At 34.0% G+C, this 21790-nt stretch overlaps 1 protein-coding gene across 1 annotated transcript in view; it reads left to right on the forward strand.

The window, feature by feature from the left end:
- Positions 1 to 21790, forward strand: part of LOC122231472 (60S ribosomal protein L10-like) — a 140927-nt gene that overhangs the window by 16519 nt on the left and 102618 nt on the right. Inside the window, exon 3 of the mRNA XM_042959597.1 lies at positions 2936 to 2995. Coding sequence (XP_042815531.1) covers positions 2936 to 2995 — 60 coding nt within the window. The remainder of the gene's footprint in view (positions 1 to 2935; positions 2996 to 21790) is intronic.

The raw sequence follows: 21790 nt of genomic DNA on the forward strand, positions 1-21790 counted from the left end.
ATAGTCTAGTAATGAAAACAATTAATTAAAAGTTTTAAATGTCTTTTTGTAATATTTTATAATGTCTATTGGAATTATCTAATACTTCCAAAACAAAGCATTAAACAATTGTCAGCCATTTTTTCTCCTTGAATATAAAGGGATTGCTTTTGATTTTAATCCTAAAGCACAGTCTTGACATTTAATTTGAGATATAAATCTGAACATATTTTAAGCATAAAATAATGTATTTATTTTGGCCCAACAAGGTTTCTTCTTTTATTGAAATATTAAATGTTACCAAATAATTTTCCACATGCTTTAAAAAAAACACTTTTGATTAGTTAATATGCTCATTGCATTCTTAGATATTCTAATATCAAACCATCCTCTATAGTGAAACAAACCTCACATTGGATTTTGATGTGTTTTAATGGACTATGGTTTTAGATTAGTAATATTTTGACATTTTTACATGCATATTTACACAGGTAATTTATTTTTTGTGTTGTATATGCTTTCATTTACTTTATTTATTTATTTATTTATTTATTTGTTTTGAGAGAGACTGTGTGTGTGAATGCGAGTGGACGAGGTGCAGAGAAAGGAAGAGAGACAGAATATCAAGCAGGCTCCACACTGTCAGCATCAGTGCAGAGTACAACCTGGGCCTCAAACCATAAACCATGAGATCATGACCTGAGCTGAAATCAGGAGTTGGACATTTAACCGACTGAGACACCCAGGTGGCCCTAATATTATTTTTATGAGCATCATTGTCTGGTATTTACAAAAGAATGAATCTCACTGATCTCAAAAACAATAATTTGGCACAGAAAATGCTTTTGCCTGTCACTTTAACAGCCAAGGGATGGTCTTTTAGATAACTTTCTCACTGTCTTACTTGGATATTTATTTTTTCTAATTTTACTGCATTTTAAAGTTAATTTTAATAATTCATGGTTTCCTAGGGATGATGTAGACAGTCTAAAGAATAGTGAATTGACAGTGATTACTAACTAAATGTAAGAGAAGAATGGAAACAAATAATTCTTCCAGTAGCTGAAGAAGGGAAATATGTGAAGTGAAAAAATCAAAAAATAACCTAAGAATGCATTTTTTTCTCACTATAAAACAAACCAATACTGTTAGATACTTAGAGCTAATTTCATGTGCCAGTTACTGTTCTGAACAGAGTAGCCATTCTAGATTCTTTAGGCGGTAAACTGCACAATTGCAGGGCACCATTTACACTGCAGTCTATAGGAATGATACTGCTGGAATTCTTAGTGTAAAAGCAGAGTGCCAAACATAATGGCTTTCATTAAAGCACTTTCTAGATTAATATATGTAATCCTCATAACAATCCTAAATAGTAAACACTTTTATTACCTCACTTTACAGATAAAGAAGCAAAGGTAGAGAGAAATTAATTATGTTGCCTACGATCCCATAGCTACAAGGGTAGAGCCAGGCTTCAATCCAGCTCCAGACCACCACACTACTACCCAGAAAATAAAGTTCTGTTGAATTAAACTAATCAGTACAGCATTACAAACAAACTTCTGTAGGTGAAGAGGAAAGGAAGAAATCAGTTCAGAGTGAGGAAATCACACAGTGAAAGAGATAATATAAAACTGTCTTGAAGGAATGAGTGGAATTAGATGAAAAGGCAGGGAAAGGGCTCTTTAGATGGTGGGAACAATGGTAACAAAGCATGGCTGCACCCTGTTTTACCTATAAGAGTAAGTGACTGAAAGAAACGTGCAAAACAAAATGGGAATTACTGTAATCTACTGGTAGGTGAGTAAACTTGGAAGCATTGGGTATATAAAAGTAATTGGTAAGAAGGGTTGCAAAAATCACAAAGGAAATAGGAACATCATGTGGGATGAGGAACATTAAAGTAACTGAAGGATTTTGCTATGGTATGGACAGTTAATTAGGAGGATTAGAAAGGAAATCCAACTGCAAAGTGACGTCTATTCTCACTGTGGCCCATCAGTTCTAATGGGGAGAAAAAAGGCGTCAAGGAAATTACCAATAGGATATGATAAACTGATAATGTGATCATTAAAAAGAAGTAATAAGACAATCTCCTAGAAAACGCATGAACTGTGAGTAATCACTTTCCATGTTCACAGTTCAACCTCATACAGTGGGGTGCCCACATTTTTCAAGTGATAAAAGTTCCCCGAAGGAAAACTTGTTCTCTAAACAAGGTATCTTTAAACACTGGCATCACCTTGATGTGAATTAACAATGCTAACTGCACGAAGAGATACAGCAGCACTACTGGGCCCTAGAACCTTCAGTACATTCTGTATCCAGAGCTGCATTGCCTTAATTAAGGCCACCAGGTTCAGGGGAACTCCTAAAATCAGGTAAATAGAAGAAGAGCAAGACAGAAAGCTTGTATAAAATCCATTTCTTTTCATAATTAATTGATGGGACAAAGAAGAAACAAAAGCCTTGTGACCTGGACAAATTACTTGAAATTTCATAGACTAGAATATAACAAGCTCTCTCAAGGACTTTAAAGAACTGTGGACTGAAATGTGTGTCAGGAAAGAAATTAAGATTTCCACTCAGCTCTGTGCGAGGTATATGATCTCTACTAAGTTACTGTCTGCAAGTGTTTACAGTCACATATATCCATGTAATGTAAGTGAGCAAATTTATCCTGTCTTTTAAAATTAAAATATGTGTATATTTTAAATTTCATTCATTCATTTGTTCATTCATTCATTCGAAAGCCCATTCCACATGAGGTTGTAGTCTTGGCTTTTTAGTGGAATTTTACCTTCTCCAATTTACCTCTAATTCCAAGTTTCTACTTCTACTGAAATGTTAATGCCTGATGTCATTCAGTATTTTTTTAATCTAGGCATCTCAGTTCTTTACCATGCTACATTGCCTTGTATGCTAATGTGTTGATTCCTTTAATCCCCCAAAGTATCCACAGTCTCCAGAGTACTTTGACAATAGACTTCAGGAAAAGCTTGAGGAGCAGAAGGTATGTACACCACAGACTGTGTAGCATGGAAAGTTTCCAGTTCATTCTTACATATCCATGATTGTAGACATCTTCCTCCTGGAAAATTTTCAGGAAGTATTTTCTATTTGATCTTCAACTGCCACTATTTGAAATCTCTTTCCCACATTCTTCTCCATTCTATTCTGTCTCCCTTCTCTGGAACATTTACCATCATTCCTAAAATTCCATATCACTGGTGAAACTGAGAAGTTTAGTTCTTCCTTGATTGTGTCCCAAACATGGTTCATAATCAAAAGCCTCATTAAATTGTACTCCTAAAGGAGCACCTGGGTGGCTCCATTGGTTAAGGAATCAACTTCGGCTCACGTCATGATCTTGCATTCTATCAGTTAGAACCCTACTTTGGGCTCTGTGCTGACAGCTCAGAGCCTGGAGCCTGCTTCAGATTCTGTGTCTCCCCCTCTCCCTCCCCCTTCCCCACTTGCACTCTCTCTCTTAAAAATAAATAAACATTAAGAAAAATTAAATTGTATTCCTAAAACATGGTAGCCTTACTTCTTAGAAGTAATTCTAAGAAATACTTGGTATTATCAGATTTTTAAATATTTGAATGAGTACAAACTAGAGTCTCATTGAGGTCTTGATTTGTGTTTCCCTGATCACCAAAAACAATATATTTTTTATGTACTGTAAAACTGTTTTAGATTTTATTGCATTTGGGTTTCAGTTCAAGAGCTTTTTATGCCACTAGACCAGGGCATGTATTTGACATGGATAGTAAAATCTGAAAGCAAAAGGAACTTATATTTTGTCTGAGACCTTGTAAAATGTCACTCTCAGCATCACTGAATTTCAGTCATTTTTATATATAACTATACCATAATTAGTCTTATTTCTGTGATGTACATAAACATTTGAGAATGAACTTTCTACTTTATGAATGAAAATTATCATGAAGATGATCAATTGTATATATATATATATATCATTTAAAAAAATTTTAAGTATATTTATTTATTTTGAGAGAGAGAGCGTGTGTGCATACAAGTGGGGGAGGGGCAGAGAGGAGAGACAAAGTCCCAAGCAGGCTTTGCACCATCAGCACAGAGCCAGATGTGGGGCTTGAACTCATGAACTGTGAGATCATGACCTGAGCCAAGAGAGTCGGACACTTAACTGACTACGCCACCCAGGTGCCCCTATATACAAATATATCTTAATCACATAGCTCTACACTATCTTCTAAGACTCCACTTAAACTTTTAAAATCAAAGTTATTTTTGAGTCATAGGGTAGGTCTATTTTTAATGTTTTGAGGAACCTAGCACTGCTAGGAATTTACCCAAGAGATACAGGAGTACTGATGCATAGGGGCACTTGTACCCCAATGTTTATAGCGGCACTCTCAACAATAGCCAAATTATGTCCATCAACTGATGAATGGATAAAGAAATTGTGGTTTATATACACAATGGAGTACTAGAGGGCAATGAGAAAGAACGAAATATGGCCCTTTGTAGCAACGTGGATGGAACTGGAGAGTGTGATGCTAAGTGAAATAAGCCATACAGAGAAAGACAGATACCATATGTTTTCACTCTTATGTGGATCCTGAGAAACTTAACAGAAACCCATGGGGGAGGGGAAGGAAAAAAAAAAAAAGAGGTTAGAGTGGGAGAGAGCCAAAGCATAAGAGACTCTTAAAAACTGAGAACAAACTGAGGGTTGATGGGGGGTGGGAGGGAGGGGAGGGTGGGGGATGGGTACTGAGGAGGGCACCTTTTGGGATGAGCACTGGGTGTTGTATGGCAACCAGTTTGACAATAAACTTCATATATTGAAAAATAAATAAATAAAATAAATAAATAAATACAAAGTTATTTTTGAAAGGATCACACTTTTTCAAGTTGATGCAAAACTGTAAACTGATTAAAACTTAACATCAATTGTAAAATAAAGGCATACAAATATTTATATATACTTATAGTACACATATTTAAATGCTATTGAAAGATATTGAAATTAGTCAATTATGCTGTGACACAGAGCTCCTTGAGGTAGAGATTATATTATCTGACCACAGAACCCTACATCGGAAAATGAAATAAAATACATGACATAGAATACTGTCACCAAAACACACTAGATTTTAATAAAGAAAAGTTGCCATCAAAAAGAACACAGGGACAGGCGTCTGGTTGGCTCAGGTGGCTAAGCATCTGACTCTTGATTTTAGATCAAGCCCTGAATAGGGCTCTGCAGTGACAGTGTGGAGCCTGCTTGGGATTCTCTCTCTCTCCCTCTATCTGCCCCTCGCCCACTTGCTCTCTCTCTGTCTCAAAATAAATAAATAAACTTCTAAAAATTAAAAAAAAAAACCCACAGAAAGAATAGACTTAACTTTTGGTAAAATGGAAGCATAACTTACAATACCTCTCTGTCACCTAAAAACCAAAGTATAATTTCCTTAGCTTGATACTCAGATTGCTCATCGTCTTGCCCACAAACACACAGATCCTCTATCAGATCTCTCACTCCAGTTTCCATTTTACTCAATATTCAGTGAATGCCTTTGTGGTTTCAGGTCTTCTTGGCTCCACTCATACAAATTCCTTATCTGTTTAACAGGATTTTGACTGAGATAGATATTAAATTCGATGTAAGAATGATGTGTAAACTCAGGCCACAATTTTTCCAGCAGATATTGATAACAGGTACAGACTGGCCGCATTTCGCAACTGTCATGAATAGTGCTGCTTCTGAGCATTTGTGTACAAGATTTTGTCTGTAAATATGTTTTCATTTCTCACGAAGTGGCACTTTTGTAGTTTTTTTAATGTTTATTTATTTATTTTTGAGAAAGAAAGAGACAGAGAGAGAGAGAGCATGAGCAGGGGAGGGACAGAGAGGGAGGGAGAGGATCCCAACAAGGATCCACACTATCAGCACAGAGCCCAACGTGGGGCTCGATCTCATAACCATCAGATCATGACCTGAGCCAAAATCAAGAGTGGGATGTTTAACTGACTGAGCCACCCAGGAGCCCCTCATTGTAGTTTTGATTTGAATTTCCCTATTGATTAATAATATTGAGCATTTTTTGTGTTTTATGTGTGCATATTTCTTTCAAGAAAAAGCTATTCAAATCTTTTTCAATTTTTCAATTGTTTTCATTTTTGTAATGTAAGAGTGTTTTGTGTATTCTAGATATTAGTCTGTTATCAGAAATATTTATAAATATTTTCTCACATTCAGTGGGTTTTTTGTTTCATTTTCTTGATGGTGTCTACTAAAGAACAAAAATTATTAATTTGATATAATTCAGTTTACTTTTTTTCTGTTGCAGCTTGTGGTTTTAGAGTCGTATCTAAAAGACTATTGTCTAATCTAACGTCATAAAGATTTGTGCCTAGTTTTTTTCTTCATTTTCATAGTTTTAGTTGTTACACTTAGATCTTTGATATATTTTAATAATTAATTTTGTATATGGTGTGAGGTAGAGGTCCAACTTCATTCTTTTGCATATAGATATCTGTGGCCTTGATCTATTGTATGTGTATCCTTCTGCCAGCACCACATTGTCTTAATTACTATATATTTGTAGTACATTTTGAAATCTTAAAATGTAAGTCCTACACCTTTGTTCTGTTTTTTGAATCCACTATAATTAACATACAGTGTTATAATAGTTTCATGTGTACATTAGAGTGATTCAACAATTCTATATATTACTCAGTGCCCATCACAGTAAGTATACTCTTAATCTCCTTCATCTATTTCACCCATCCCCCCCACCCAACTCCCCTCCAGCAAAGACCAGTTTGATAACTGTATTTAAGGTCTGTTTTTTGGTTTGTCTCTTTTTTTTAGCTTGTTCATTTTTTGTTTCTTAAATTCCACATATGAGTGAAATACTCTGATATCTGTCTTCTTTGATTTCACTTAGCAATATACTCTTTAGATCCATCCATGTTGTTGCAAATGGCATGATTATAATCTTTTTTATGGCTAAGTAATATTCTATTATATATACACCACCTCTTCTTTATCCATTCATAAGTCAATGGATACTTGGCTGCTTCCATAATCTGGCTATTGTAAATAATGGTGTTATAAACATAGGGGTGCACATATCCTTTTGAATTAGTGTTTTTGTATTCTTTGAGAAAATACCCAATAGTTCATTTGCTAGATCATATAGTAGTTCTATTTTTAAATTTTTGTGGTACCTCTATACTATTTTCCAGAGTGGCTGTGCCAGTTTGAATTTCCACCAACAGTGCATGAGTGTTGCTTTTCCTCCACATCCTCAACAACATCCATTGTTTCTTGTGTTGTTGATGTTGGTCATTCTGACAGGTGTGAAGTGATATCCCATTGTAGTTTTAATTTTCATTTCCATGATAGTAAGTGATGATGAGCATTTTTTCATGTATGGCTATCTGTATGTCTTCTTTGGAGAAATTTCTGTTCATGTCTTCTGCCCATTTTTAAATTGGATTATTTGCTTTTGGGGTGTTTAGTTTTATATCTTCTTTGTATATTTTAGATACGAACCGTTTATCAAATATGCCATTTGCAAATATCTTCTCCCATTCAGTAATTGACTGTTTCCTTTGCTGTTTATTTTTGCTAACTTTGTTCTTTTTCACAATTGTTTTGACTATTCAGGGTCCCTTACATTTTCATGTCACTATTAAGATACACTTGTCCATTTCAGCAAAGATGGAAGTTGGAATTTTGATAAGGATTGCATTGAACCTGTAGATCAGTTTGGAAAGTATTACCATCTTAACAGCATTGAATCTTCCAATTTATAAATACAAGATGTCTTTCAATTTATTTAGGCCTTATTTAATTTCTTGCAATGATGCTTTGTAGTTTTCAATGTACATGGTTTGTACTTTTTGTTAAATTTATTCCTCAGTATGTTATTCACTTTGATGAACTTGTAAATGCAATTGTTTCCTTAAATTCATTTTTGGATTATTTGTAATCTAGTAATTCTATGGGTTAGAATTTCAACATGAGTTTCACTGGGATAAAAGCAATGTATCAGCAGAATTATATTTCTTTCTGGAGGCTCTAGGGGAGACTGGGTTTATTTATACTTTCCATTTTCTAAAGTCTGCTCATATTCCTTGGATCATGGCATACTTCTTCCCTCTATTAGCAAAAACAGTGGAATTATTCTTATATCATATCAGTCATGACTTTGGTTCTATAATCACATCTCTTTCTTTGACCCTTATCCTCAGCCACCTTCTCCTCCTCTTTCTCCTCCTTCCCCCTCTTCTCCTCCTCCTCCCTCTCCTTCTTCTTCTCCTTCTCCTTCTCATTCTTCTTCTTCTTCTTCTTCTTCTTATTATTATTATCTTGTTCTTGTTCCTGTTCGTCTTGTTCTTCTCCTTCTAGTTCTTGCTTTCATTCTCCCTCTCATTCTCTTTCTTCTTTTTTTCCTTCTTCTTTTTCTTCCTTTTCTTCTTCTTCCTCTTGTTCTTTTCTTGGAGGCTTGTGATTAAAATAGCTTTACTTTGATAATTTAAGATAACCTCTATGTTTTAAGGTGTTGAATGTTTTAATTAGCAACTTTGATTCCATTTGCAACCTTAATTTCCTTCACCATATAGTCTAAAGTATTTAAGACTCCAGAGATTTGAATGTGGATATCTTTGGAAGCCATTATTCTACCTACCATGGCAGATATTCCTTTTGGAATGTTGCTAGGTTTAGTTTACTAGTATTTTGATGAGGATTTTTACACCTATGTTCACAACAGTTATTGGTCTGTGGTTTTCTTATAATGTCATCATCTGGTTTTAGTATTAATAATATACTGTCCCCACAGAGAGAGCAAGAAAATATTCTCTCTCTCTCTCTCTATCTGTCTGTCTTTAAGTTTGAGAAGCATTAGTTTCAATTCTTTTTTAAATACTTGTACAATTTGCCAATGAAGCCGCCTGGTCCTGGGATGTTATTAGAAAAAATTTTCTGACTACTGCTTTAATCTTTTTACTTGTTATTGGTCTGTTTTTGTTATATGCAGTGTTCTATAGATGTCTATTAAGTATAGGTGGCTTATACTGCCATACAAGTCTTTTAATTCCTTTTTGATCTTCTATTTAGTTGTTCTATCATGAAAGTGGGTATTGAAGTCTTCAACTATTATTATTACTGCTGAACTATGCATTCATTTCTTCAGTTCTGTCCATTTTTACTCCAATTATTTTGAGACTGTAGTATTATTTGTGTATATACTTACAATTGTTTTATCTTCTTGATGGATTAACACTTTTATCTCTACAAAATGTCTTTAATTACCTGTAGTAAAAAGATTTGTTTTAAAATCTATTTTGACTAATATTAGTATAGACACTCCCACTCTCTTTGGTCTACTATTTGCATAGCATATCTTTCCAATTGTTTTACTTCCAACCTATTTGTATCTTTGAATCTGAAGTGTTTCTCTCGATCTTCTTCTCGATCTTCTTGGCCCACGGTTTCTCCCACAGGGGAAAGTCAGAGCATAGCAAGTGTTTATCCAGATTCTCCAGCCATGCAGGACATTGCTGATGAGGCCCACTTCTTTCTCATCCCATTTATACCACTGAGGTGATTGGCATGACAGAAAGACTTTAAGAGTTGAGGGGTAAAGCAATCAGGGCTTGAAACTGATTAAAAGGCTGTGGATCTCAGAATTTCCAAAATGATCCTAAGTAAGGACAAAGCTAGAAGCGTCACACTTCCTGATTTCATACTATATTACGAAGTTATACTAATCAAAACAGCTTGCTACTGGCATAAAAACAGATACACAGACCAGTGGAACATAATCAAAAGCCCAGAAATGAACCCACAGATTATATTCAACTAATGTTTGACATGTGCGCCAAGAACACAAAATGGGAAAATGATAGTCTCTTCAATCCATGGTGTGAAATCATTCTCATACATTTGTTCTTTAATCATTTTCTGGGGCACCTGAGTGACTCAGTTGGTTAAGCATCCAACTCTTAGTTTCAGCTCAGGTCATGATCTCACAGTTTCATGAGTTTGAGCCCTGCTTGGGATTCTCTGTCTCCCTCTCTCTCTGCACCCCCACCAACCCATGCTGCCTCTGTGTCTCAAAATAAATAAATAAGCTTTAAAAAAAGAAAGATATCATTTTCTTTAGGTTTTTTAATGTATTAAAATAGCTAAATTAAAGTCTCTGTCTAGTAAATTCACAAAGGGCTTTCCCAATGATATTTTCACAAGGATTTCATAAAACTTCTTTTTTTTTCCTCTTTAGGGACCACTCTTTTTGTTTCTTCTAATAACTTTTACTAAAAAGTGAGCATTTTAAGTAATATAATGTGGCCATTTCGCAAATCAATTAGTTTCTTCTCTCGAGGGTTTGTTGTTGTTGTTGTTTATGTTGTTATTGCTGTTGCTGGGTATTTGGTAAGTTTTCTAAGCTAAGTCTGTAAAGTTTGTGTTTTTTATAGGGTCACTGAAGTCTCTGCCTAGTTGTCTTAATAACCAACTAATGATTGAACATAGATTCCTTTAAATACCTGTAACCACTAAGATCCCAGATTTTCCCAAAGCACTCTGTTGTCTGTTGAGTCATGCCTTTGCACATCTGTCTTATCTGTCACTTCCTTCATCTACAGAATCTCCAGGTCAGTCAGAGAGGTAAGAGTACAGGGCCTTCTGAGGTCTTTTTTAAGCATGCACAGCCTCATGCATGAGCACAGTTCTAAATATAAGAGATTCCAAGGACTTTTCAAAGAACGTTCCAAAGATTCTCTAGATATATCCAGAAGTTGTCCCTTTTAAATATTTTGATCAGTTTGTCATTTGCCACAAGAGTTATTGCCTCAGGCAATTGCCACTGATTTATTTTCAACAAATGCCCCTAGAAAAATGCTGTTTACACTGGATGAGCTCTGAATCAGATTAAAGACAGACCTTCTGAGTGGATTTTCTAGGGAAGTGCCACAAAAGTCAAATAATGATAGGCAAGAATAGGTCTTTGGAGGAGCTCCAATTCCATACACACTCCCCAGTGGCTGCTAGACAACTTTTCAACATGACTATAGGACTGTCGCTTTTCAAGAGGTAAGAGGATAATAGGGTAAATTAAAATGCCACAACGCTAACCCTCCTTACCAACACTGAACCATTTTTCTTGAATAAACATTCACAAGACTATTGTAGACTTTTGGTTAATTTTGAGTTCTGGAAATGTTGATTTTTATCAAAATTGCTTTCATGAAGGAGGACATTTTCAAAGGTTTTTACACCATCATTTCTACTCATGTTTCTTTATAGAGACACTAGATGCTGGTACTCTGTGGTATATCATTTTAATCCTAAGGAGCTCTTGGATAAATTTTTCATGAAATTCCTGTAAAGAGTATATAGAAATGTAGATTGGATAATAGTACAATTAAGCAAATTCACAGATAACTTAGTATAACCAATGAATTGATTAATAAATTTGTTTAAAACTAGAAGGAGGTCTCCAATGGCTTTGTTTTTGGTTTTATATCACTCAGCTTCTGAACAATTTGGATAAATTTGAATAAATAAATAAGATTTTTAAGTCAAATTTTCAAAAGTAGTTTTATATTTTTAAATGAAGTATCTTATTTTTTAAAATATTTTGATAGGCTGAACCACTGAGCAAATGTATTTCAGTGTTTTTAAATATGTTGATAAGCTCAAACAGTAACATGACCCAATAAAGTCTTTTATTTGACTTTTAAAATTAATTGCCTTTTGCATATTAGAAGGAGAAAGTTAATGGCAATCTGTGGTAGAAAAGGAAGAAGAGAGAAAAAGAAAAGAGGAAGAAAAGAAAACTAATAGTTTTAGTTGACTTTTGAAATGCTATGTGTTAACAATAGCGCAAACTTATGACTGGTATACACACATATGCACACAACTTCTCTCAGAAATATTAATTCTTAAGATATTTGTTGAGCACATAATATGTGCAATCTACTCGGTTAGATACTGTATTTACAAAGATTTATGGCAAAAGTACAGGCTTTGCCCTCAGTGAAATCATTAACAATCAAGATAAATTAAAACAAATCATAAAACAATATAGTAAATGTTACATTACAAGTAAGCAAAAAGTGGACACTCAAACAGAAGGATTAATTCTGTTCAAAGAAATTTGGTGAGTAAGTACACTTTAACAGGCACACACAGGTTTGGAGAGCTTTCCAGTGACTAGAAATAAATTGGTGTGTATTAAGCATTTAGTATGTGTTCGGTGTGTAATAAAAAATCATAATAAAACAGGCATTTCTTGGCTTTGAGGAGCACAATCTACTGAGACACTTCTCACCAGCAGAGAGAACTTCCTAACCTCCTTCAAGTGAAAATTTGCTGAAGGATCTTAATCAGTAATTAAATTGGCAAAAGTACCCTCTGCAGATGACCTCCCTCAGTTTCACACTGGTGAAAAGTAAAACTTCAATTCACATTGTAACAATTTCTATGGAAATGTATTTGGGTGGATTAGAGATGAACAAAAAAGATTAAAGTCCTATGCCACTACTCATAAAACTCTATACAAAGTCAAAACAATCATCCGACTTTTAATTAAAGCTTTGAAAGTAGTTCTACCTCCATAATGTGCTAGACTCCTCTGAACTTCTTATTACACAAGCATTTTTTCCATCAAATGGCTACAGCAACTCTAAGCCCTGAACAAGATTTACAATATCACAGATTGGATGACAGATAATGGCAAAAGCTAAAGATACTAAATAATTATTGGTGCCATCTATACTCTTTGAAAAACATCCTTTTGGAGAGTGCATTTCCGAATCTTACAAAAATAGAATTTGTGCAAAGAAAATAAAAATGTTAAATTTAAGTTACATGAGAGAAAGGATACTAAGAATTCACAGGGAGGAACATAGATCTAATTTACAAGAAATTGACACAAAATTATTTATAACAGGATAGTTTTTCAGATAAGCATCCACACTGACTAAATAGGTTACATTTTCTATTCATCTCTTCATATCAGACATAGCAAATGCCACCTAATCCTTAGTCATGCGGTCATTCTGATAGTTTTTCTACTCTACAAACTGAAATTTTGGTTACTCTTGACAGTGGTACACAAATATTCAATGTGAAAAAATATATAGTAACTGTATATGCATATGGTCTTTTCAGATCTTTCTGCGTCGATAGAGTTAATCATAAAAAAATGTAAGTAGATGTCTTTGTAAAAGTATCAAGTTTGATGATTACTCTAAACCCAGAACAGCATGTGTTTTCTTGGTTTCTGGCTCTTTCCTAAAGAGAGAGGAAAAATATCCCAGAATACCTACACTCACCTCTATCAGGGTTTCTTCAGAAGCAACTCACAGGAAGAAATGATAAAGAAAAAGAGTTTTAAGGAAGGTAGTTGCAGCAAGTGCACATTAGTATTTGCCAGGTGCTTATAAAATAGAACACACGTATTTTTACACAGAGCACTTTGCATGCACCCTGTTTTATTTAATTCACGACAAATACTCAAAGAGGATTGTTGTCGTTTTTAAATAAGAAAATTGAGTTAAATTACTTACTCAGACTCAGATCTTTCTGTACTATTTCCATCATATCACACAGCTGATGAAAACCTTGAGAAGTGGTTAAATTGAATCACTGAAAAGAGAGAATCTAGAGCAGATTGGAAGCTAGAGAAATGCGAACAGTATCAACATGGAACAATTAAAACATGTTATACTTACTGTGTAAGAAGGTAAGATTCGAGAAGACTCATTTTAGAGGAGTGTAGCATTCTCCCAATGACAAGAGCTTAAAGTGGGAGGACCATGAAGAATGATGCCATTATCATATGTTGACAAATTTGCTATCCAATAAATCCTTTTTTACTTCTCAGAGTTGCTGTTGCAGTTTAGCAAAAAGTTTCAACTCCTGCGGAAGTGAAACTACTTTTACATTTATTTATTTATTTATTTATTTATATTTAAAACCAATTTAGTTAACATGTAATGAAATAATGATTTCAGGAATAGTGATTCATCACTTAAATATAACACCCAGTGCTCATCCCAACAAATGTCCTCCTTAATGCCCATCACCTATTTAGCCCTTCCCGCCACCTAATACCTCACCAGCAACCCTCAGTTTGTTCTCTGTATTTAAGAGTCTCTTATGGTTTGTCTCCCTCTCTGTTTTCATCTTATTTTTGCTTCCCGTCCCTTATGTTCATCTGTTTTGTTTCTTAAATTCCACATATAATGAGCACATGTGTTTTTCTTACTGACTTGTTTTGCTTAACCTAATACACTTTAGTTCCATCCACAATGTTGCAAATGGCAAGATTTCATTCTTTTCATTGCCAAGTAGTATTCCATTGCATATATGTATCACATCTTCCTTATCCATTCATTGTTTGATGGACATTTGGGCTCTTCCCATAATTTGGCTGTTGTTGCTAGTGATGCTATAAACATTGGGGTGCAGGTGCCCCTTTGAAACATCATTGTTGTATAAAAAACTGGATAAAAACTTGTAGTGCAATTGTTGGGTCATAGGGTAGTTATATTTTTAATTTTTTCAGGAACCTCCATACTGTTTTCCAGAGTGGCTGCACCAGTTTGCATTCTGACCAGAAGTGCAAAAGGGATCCTCTTTCTCTGCATCCTCGCCAACATCTTGTTTTGCCTGAGTTGTTAATTGTAAACATTCTGACTGTTGTGAGTGGTATCTCATTGTGGTTTTGATTTGTATTTCCCTGTTGATGAGTGATATTGAGCATTTTTTCATTTGTTTGTTAGCCATCTGGATATCTTCTTTGGAAAAGTGTCTACTCATGTCTTTTGTTCATTTCTTTACTGGATTATTTGTTTTGGGGTGTTGAGTTTGTTAAGTTCTTTATAGGGATACTAACCCTTTATCTGGTATGTCATTTGCAAATATCTTCTCCCATTCCATCAGTTCCCTCGTAGTTTTGCTGATTGCTTCCTTCGCTGTGCAGAAGCTTTTTATCCATTTCCCTGAACTCTACAACTCTAACACCCTGTTCAGTTTATGACAATCCCTATTCTAATCCCAAAGTATCTCTTCAGTCTATTTCTATCTCCATCACCGCATTAATCTGGCCATCATTAACTCCTGGTGGACTTTTGAACAAATTCCTAACAGATTTTCCCACTTCAACTATTCTTTTTAAAATATTAACATAATTATGTGTTTGCTTAGGCATCTTATTTGCCCGACTCCTAGAGAAGGAATGCAATCCTCTCTGATATACCACTGCCTCCACAGCACTCCACAGTTCATTTGTGTTAATGAATAAACCCACATACATTCATTCACTATTTTTTTAACTTGAAGTTGAGTGATCAGTCCCAAAGAGACAGTATTCGTACTATATTAATTCTTCAGATTTGAGGTTATGTAAAAGGTATATTAGGCTATCATATGCACATTATTATCTAAACACCATTAAAATGTTCCTTACTCATCTGCATACATATTTTCTTGCACTTAGTTTTAGTATTTTCTATTTCTAACCAAAGATGTAATAATAGAATACACTGTCTACTACCTAGCTTTCAAACTGCATGAAACTGATGTTTGGCATTGCTTTTTTGTAGATTAGTAAGATAGATGTTGGTGCTGTTGGATTAACTTCCCAAGATTGAAAGAAAATTACATTTTTTCACTGTTCTTATTAGTGTTAATAATTAGTACCATTTATTATGATACATGTTTCCAAAACAGTGGTAATTGAAGTGGGAAACACGCCTTAAAAATGTGTCTGTCCAGAAACCTTTTTGTAAATCCCTTCACACAGCTTTGTGTGTGTGTGTGTGTGTGTGTATGTGTGTGTGTGCGCGCGCGCGCGTGTGCGTTTCTCCTATATATATATGTCAGTATATGTGTCACATAATTTTCTTAACACATGCCTTTCCCCACAAAGGTGAGTTATTCAAAACTATATCCTGGGATCACCTGAGGGGCTCAGTCGGTTAAGCACCTGACTTTAGTTCAGGTCATGATCTCACAGTTTGTGACTTTGAGCCCCACATTGGGCTGTCTGCTGGCAGCACAGAGCCTGATTCAGATCTTCTGTCTCCCTCTCTGCCCCTGCCCCACTCTCATGCACTCTCTATCTCTCAAAAACAGACATTAAACTTTTTTTTAAAAAAACCTATCTTCTGAACTTTTAATTCTGCCATGACAGAGTAATTGGTACAGCACTTACTTGGATCATACTATGAACAACTGTAAGATGTGACAAAATATGTAAGACAAACTGTTATTTCATTTTTCCTTTGTTGACATTTGCACTGAAGAATAAAAGATGAGTAAAACTTCTCACAACTTAATGTCAATCACAGTACCAAATTCTACAAAGAGCATTATATTCTTCACTGCTATGCATTACAGCATATTAATATTAATATTAATATTATTTACATATATTTTAATTCTACTTAATGTCCTTGATAAAGCAGTATAATTTTTAAATTTTATTACATTTTGAGGCTGCATATATATTTTATTAATAGTCTTTGTATGTGAATAAAGCTCTTTTGCCATACACCAAAATATAATAGTTGTTTCAGTTAAAAGCATTTATCCAACAATTTGAGTTGTGTGCTGACCTGATTATTTTTTTCATGAAACACCAACTTTACCTGAAAGATTATTAGCCAAAAAAAGGTGATTGGCTATTCAGATTTGGATATTTTGCAGACATTTTCTAAAAACTTAATACAGTGAGCCTGTCTCTTTAAGAAAACAATGAATACTACTCATGACTAATGAGAAAATTTTAGCCTTAAAAGAAAAATTATCAGTTTGGAAATCTTGTCTCTGCCTCTATGAGCATGACAACTTCCCACATGTAATGAGGTAATGAGTAGGTGGTATTGGTGAATGTAAATTTCTGATATGGTATAAGAAAATGTGTCAACACTTAGAATAGCTTCATAACTCATGAACCAATATTTTCCAAATTATCCATATGTGATGTTACAAAAAATGGGAAAAAGATTTATTCAAACTACAAGAAAGACAAGTGGATTTAATATATATAAAGCCAAAAAGTTGTGGCTATGATTTTAGATTCCACATTACAACTAACTTCTAAGAAACTACCACTTGTCAGTTTTGGGTTAGTGTCAAAGGGAAATATCTATAATTATCTGGGGAAAAAAAGCTATTATAATTCTCAACACTTTTAAAAATACATTATCTATGTGAGATAGGATTTTCTTCACATACTGTAACCAACGCAATAAATGAATGCAAAATTAGATATGATAATCCAGCTATCTGCCGTTAAGCCAAGTATTAAAGAACTTTCCAGAAAAGTAAAGCCATGCCATTCTTTCCACAAAATTTTTGTTTTGGAAAATATAGTTATTTTCATGCAACTGTTATTTATGTTAAAATTTAACTCATATATTACTGTTATGTTTAATAGATTTGTAAATAAATACTTCAAAATTTCTCAGTTCTAATTTCTAATATCATACATAGAGATAACTCGCATAAACAAAGGCACTTGAGAATACTCAATAAACTTTAAGATGACAAAGGGGTCCTGAGACCAAAATGTTTGATGAATGCTGCCCTAGGGTAAGGGTTATGTTTTGTAATTAATGATAAAACTGAAACATATATTGCCTAATTAATAAAAGCTAACTTCTTGGAACTAACTGATTTTAGCAAACATTGCTAACTGCCTGATAGAAAAAAATTCATTAAAGTTTAAAAAAGAACAACATAATATCAACACGTATCTTTTCATCTACAATGTCCAGCAGATGACTGGAAATATTAAATATTCTAAAAATTAAAAAAAGGGCCAGTAATCAAGAAAAATGTTAGCGACAGAAACAGACAGATCCCAAGATGATTCATATGTCGGAATCAGAAGACAAGTACTTTAAAAGAGTACTAAACGTATCAAGGATCTAAACATATTCAAGGATTAAGACAAAGGAACACAAAGGAAATATCAGCAGAATAGACACCATTAAAAGAACCAAATGAGAGTCTATAGTGGAAAAGCACAACATCATACAAAAATAAAATAAAATAGACTTAAGAGTAGATTGGAAATGGCAGAAAAGAAGGTGAATGAATACGAAATGAGTAGATGAGTAGGAACCATCTTCCCAGAGGAACAGAAAGGGGAGAGAAATGGATAGAAACACAAAATAAATAGAGCCTCATTTTACACTGTATTTCAGGGAAGTGTAAACAATTCAAAGTGGTTCAATTACCTGCAGTTGGAGGCCCCTGGCTGGCTCAGTCAGAAAAGCAGGCTACTCTTGATCTTGGGGTAGTGAATTCGAACCCCACACTGGGTGTAGAGATCACCTAAATAAAAACCTTTTTAAAAATTACCTGCAGTTGGAATTTCAAAAGAAAAGGAGAGATAGAATGGAACAGGGGGGAAAAAAGTTGACATTATATGGCCAAAATTTCCAAATTTGGTAAAAAATACAAGTATCTTTGTATCCTGTGAGCAGAAAGTCATATCTATGCAGTTCATACTCAAAGTACTGAAAACTAAAGGAGAAAGAACAAATAAGAAAACATTCAGGGGTGGAGAAAATACATTTTACCATCAGGAAAGCAATGACAAAAATAACATGCAATTTCTCAAAGAGGGAACAAGAAAAAGGAAGCCAAAATAAGATGAACAACATCTTTACAGCACCAGAAGATGTCTTAGAGGGGATCCAAAAAGCACAAACCAGTTATAAACTGGATTTTATCCAAATTAAAATTGCTGGTCATTGAATACACCATTGAAATACATCATGAAAACTTAAGCCTCACACATGGAGAAAACATTTCAATTCATGTATCTGATAGAACATGGAAAAAACTTCTATAAATCAATAATAAGAATAGACACAACTCAGCTTTTCAAATGGGCACAAAATTTGACCAGACACCTAGCAAAGGATGACCTCAAAATTATTGATAAGAATATTAAAATACTCTTAATATTAGTCATCAGGTAGATGCAAATTAAATGATAATGTAATACTACATCACACTCACAATCATAGCTAAAATCAAAAAGGCTCACAGCACCAAATGGTAAGGGTGTGAAGCAAGTGGAGTCTCATTTATTGTTAATGAGAATATAAAGTTAAGTGGACAACCACTGTGAAAAACAATGTGGCCATTTCTTATGAAATTAAATATATAAATGCATCTACTCCGTAATTCAAAGCATATATCCCATGTTGCCAAAAATTGGAAACATCTCAAATGTTCATCAGCAGGCGTATGGATAAACAAATCATTGTATGCTAATATAATGAAATACTTAGCAATATGAAATAAATCCCAAATCCATTATATTGACCAAAAAGCCAGACACAAAAGAGTGCATACTATGTGTTTTCATTAATATGGTACAAGAGCAGGCAAAACTAATCTATGGTGATTGAAATGCAAATCACAAGGAAACAAACTGTAACTGTGAGGAATAGATGTTAATTAAGCTTATTGTAGTAATCATTTTGCAATATATACATCTATCAGATCATTATGTTGTACAGTTTAAACTTATAGAATGTTATTTGTCAATTATATCTCAATAAAACTGGAAAATATAGGTTTCTTACAGGCATCTAGGAAGTTTTCTACGGTGATAGATATGTCCTATCCAGACTGGAATTCTTCTTACACAAGTGTACCCATTTGTCAAAACCTCATAATATACACTGAAAATTGTTCTTGTACACAGACTTGAAGTGTTTGTTAATTTTACCTCAATATAAAGAAAATTATCTTCTTGCCAAAGCATCATCTGATTGACCCTACTTAACCCTGAATAAACAATCTGCAATTATGACTCACTAATTCAATTCCCACCCTACTTGAACCTAAATCTATGCCGTTTAAATACCTGATTCCTCGTATATGAAATTGTACAATTGGAACACATGGGTTTATAGTATAACTTTCTCATATAAAATTTATATGGCCACACTTACTAAGTGTCATTCAAAAGTTAACCCAGAAGGCCTGGGTGACTCAGTTGGTTGAGCGTCTGACTCTTGGTTTCAGCTCAGGTCATGATCTTACAGGTTATGGGATTGAGCCCCACATCAGGCTGTGTGCTGAGTGTGGACCCTGCTTGGGATTCTATCTCGCCTTCTATCTCTGCCCCTCCTCTGTGTGCATGCTCTCTCTCTCTCTCTCTTTCTCTCTCTCTCTCCTCAAAATAAACTTTTCTTCAATGTTGAATAACGCAGGTTGAATAATAGCTCCTAGACTGTTGATAACAATTATGTCATGTATTTTTTAATATCCATACTTCCAAAAACAAGCTTTTCTAAAAAAATCAATAATGGAATCTGATAGCAGATTATGCATTTTCATCTGCCTTTTACACAGCATCAAGATGATGTTGTAAGAGGGGGAAGGGGGGGGGGTGTAAAAGAAGCATATCTACCAAGAGTAAAAAGCCCGGAGAGGTGACTGAAGATAAATAAATCCAGATTGGAGGAAGCAAACGTAAGAACGAAGCAGGTTTAGAAAACTAGATTTATAATGGGATAGTATTAGCAGTCACCACTTTAATAATATATGATTTTCCACACTCCTTGCTTGGATGGCAGGGAATATTTAGAGATATTCAAAAATTAAATTTTAATATTAGTATCAAATAATTTTTTTCAGGTTTCCAGGAGACATGTGATCTAAGTGTATAACTCCATAAATCTGTTTGCTTGCACAAGAACTGTTCATCAATGGTGGTATTAATTCCATGAGATTCAGTATAATCTTAAATTATAGTTTGATGTTAGCTTTATTTCAATTACTATGCTCAGGACAGCATAAATAATACCATTTACATTTATTCAAGTTTACGTAACACACTGTAGAAAAAAAGTAAAATGAGACAAAAATGATATATTATTTTATATTAGACACAAAATTGAATAGGATCTTCATGTTTTGAAATCTGGTTTTTCGCCTCTAAGTATATTCTGTTTTTGAAGTGAGAAAAGTGTGATCTATCTATATTCCTCCTTTTTGTAGAGCTCCATTAATTGTATGCCTAGAATGTTATGAGCGTAAAATTGTAATATAGAACAATTAAAGAAAGAAAAAAGAGAATAACTTTGTCTCTTTTTGAACTTCCATAATAGAATCCTATAGTATGATCTCATTTGTTTTTGTTTCTTTGATCAGCATTATATCTCCAACCATGATTTCATGAATAAGACCTGATGATTTATTTCACTGCTGTGTTCGTTGTCTTCTATTGAACAAATATCCTATACTTTATTTATCCATTCCCCTATTAATGGAATTTTGAGTTAATTCTAGTTTTTTTTTTCTTCTACATGTAAGGATGTTATGCACATTCTAGTTTTTGTTTTTGTTTTTGTTTTTGTTTGGTTCCTAAATGTATGTATTTCTTTGAGGTATATATCCAATTGTTAAATTCTTTGGTCACAAGATATGCATTTGTTGAAAATAATGCTAAACAGTTTTCCGAAGTGATGGTACCAATTTACACTCTCATAATAGAGAATGAGAATTCAGTTGCTTTACATACTTGCCAACACTTGATATTATGTCTTTTTTGTGTGTGAATAGTGACTTTAATTTGCATTTCCCTGATGACCAATAATATTGAGCATTATTTTATGTTTATTAGCCACTTACATATTTTATTTTAATAATGTTGCCTGTTCAAGTATCCTGAACACTTTTCTATGGGCCATCTTTTCTTTTACTCATTGATTTGTTGTTTTCCTAAATATTCTGGGCATATGTTTTACATATATAATATAA

The sequence above is a fragment of the Panthera tigris genome, chromosome D1, assembly GCF_018350195.1.
Source record: "Panthera tigris isolate Pti1 chromosome D1, P.tigris_Pti1_mat1.1, whole genome shotgun sequence".
In the NCBI taxonomy this organism is placed as follows: Eukaryota; Metazoa; Chordata; class Mammalia; order Carnivora; family Felidae; genus Panthera; species Panthera tigris.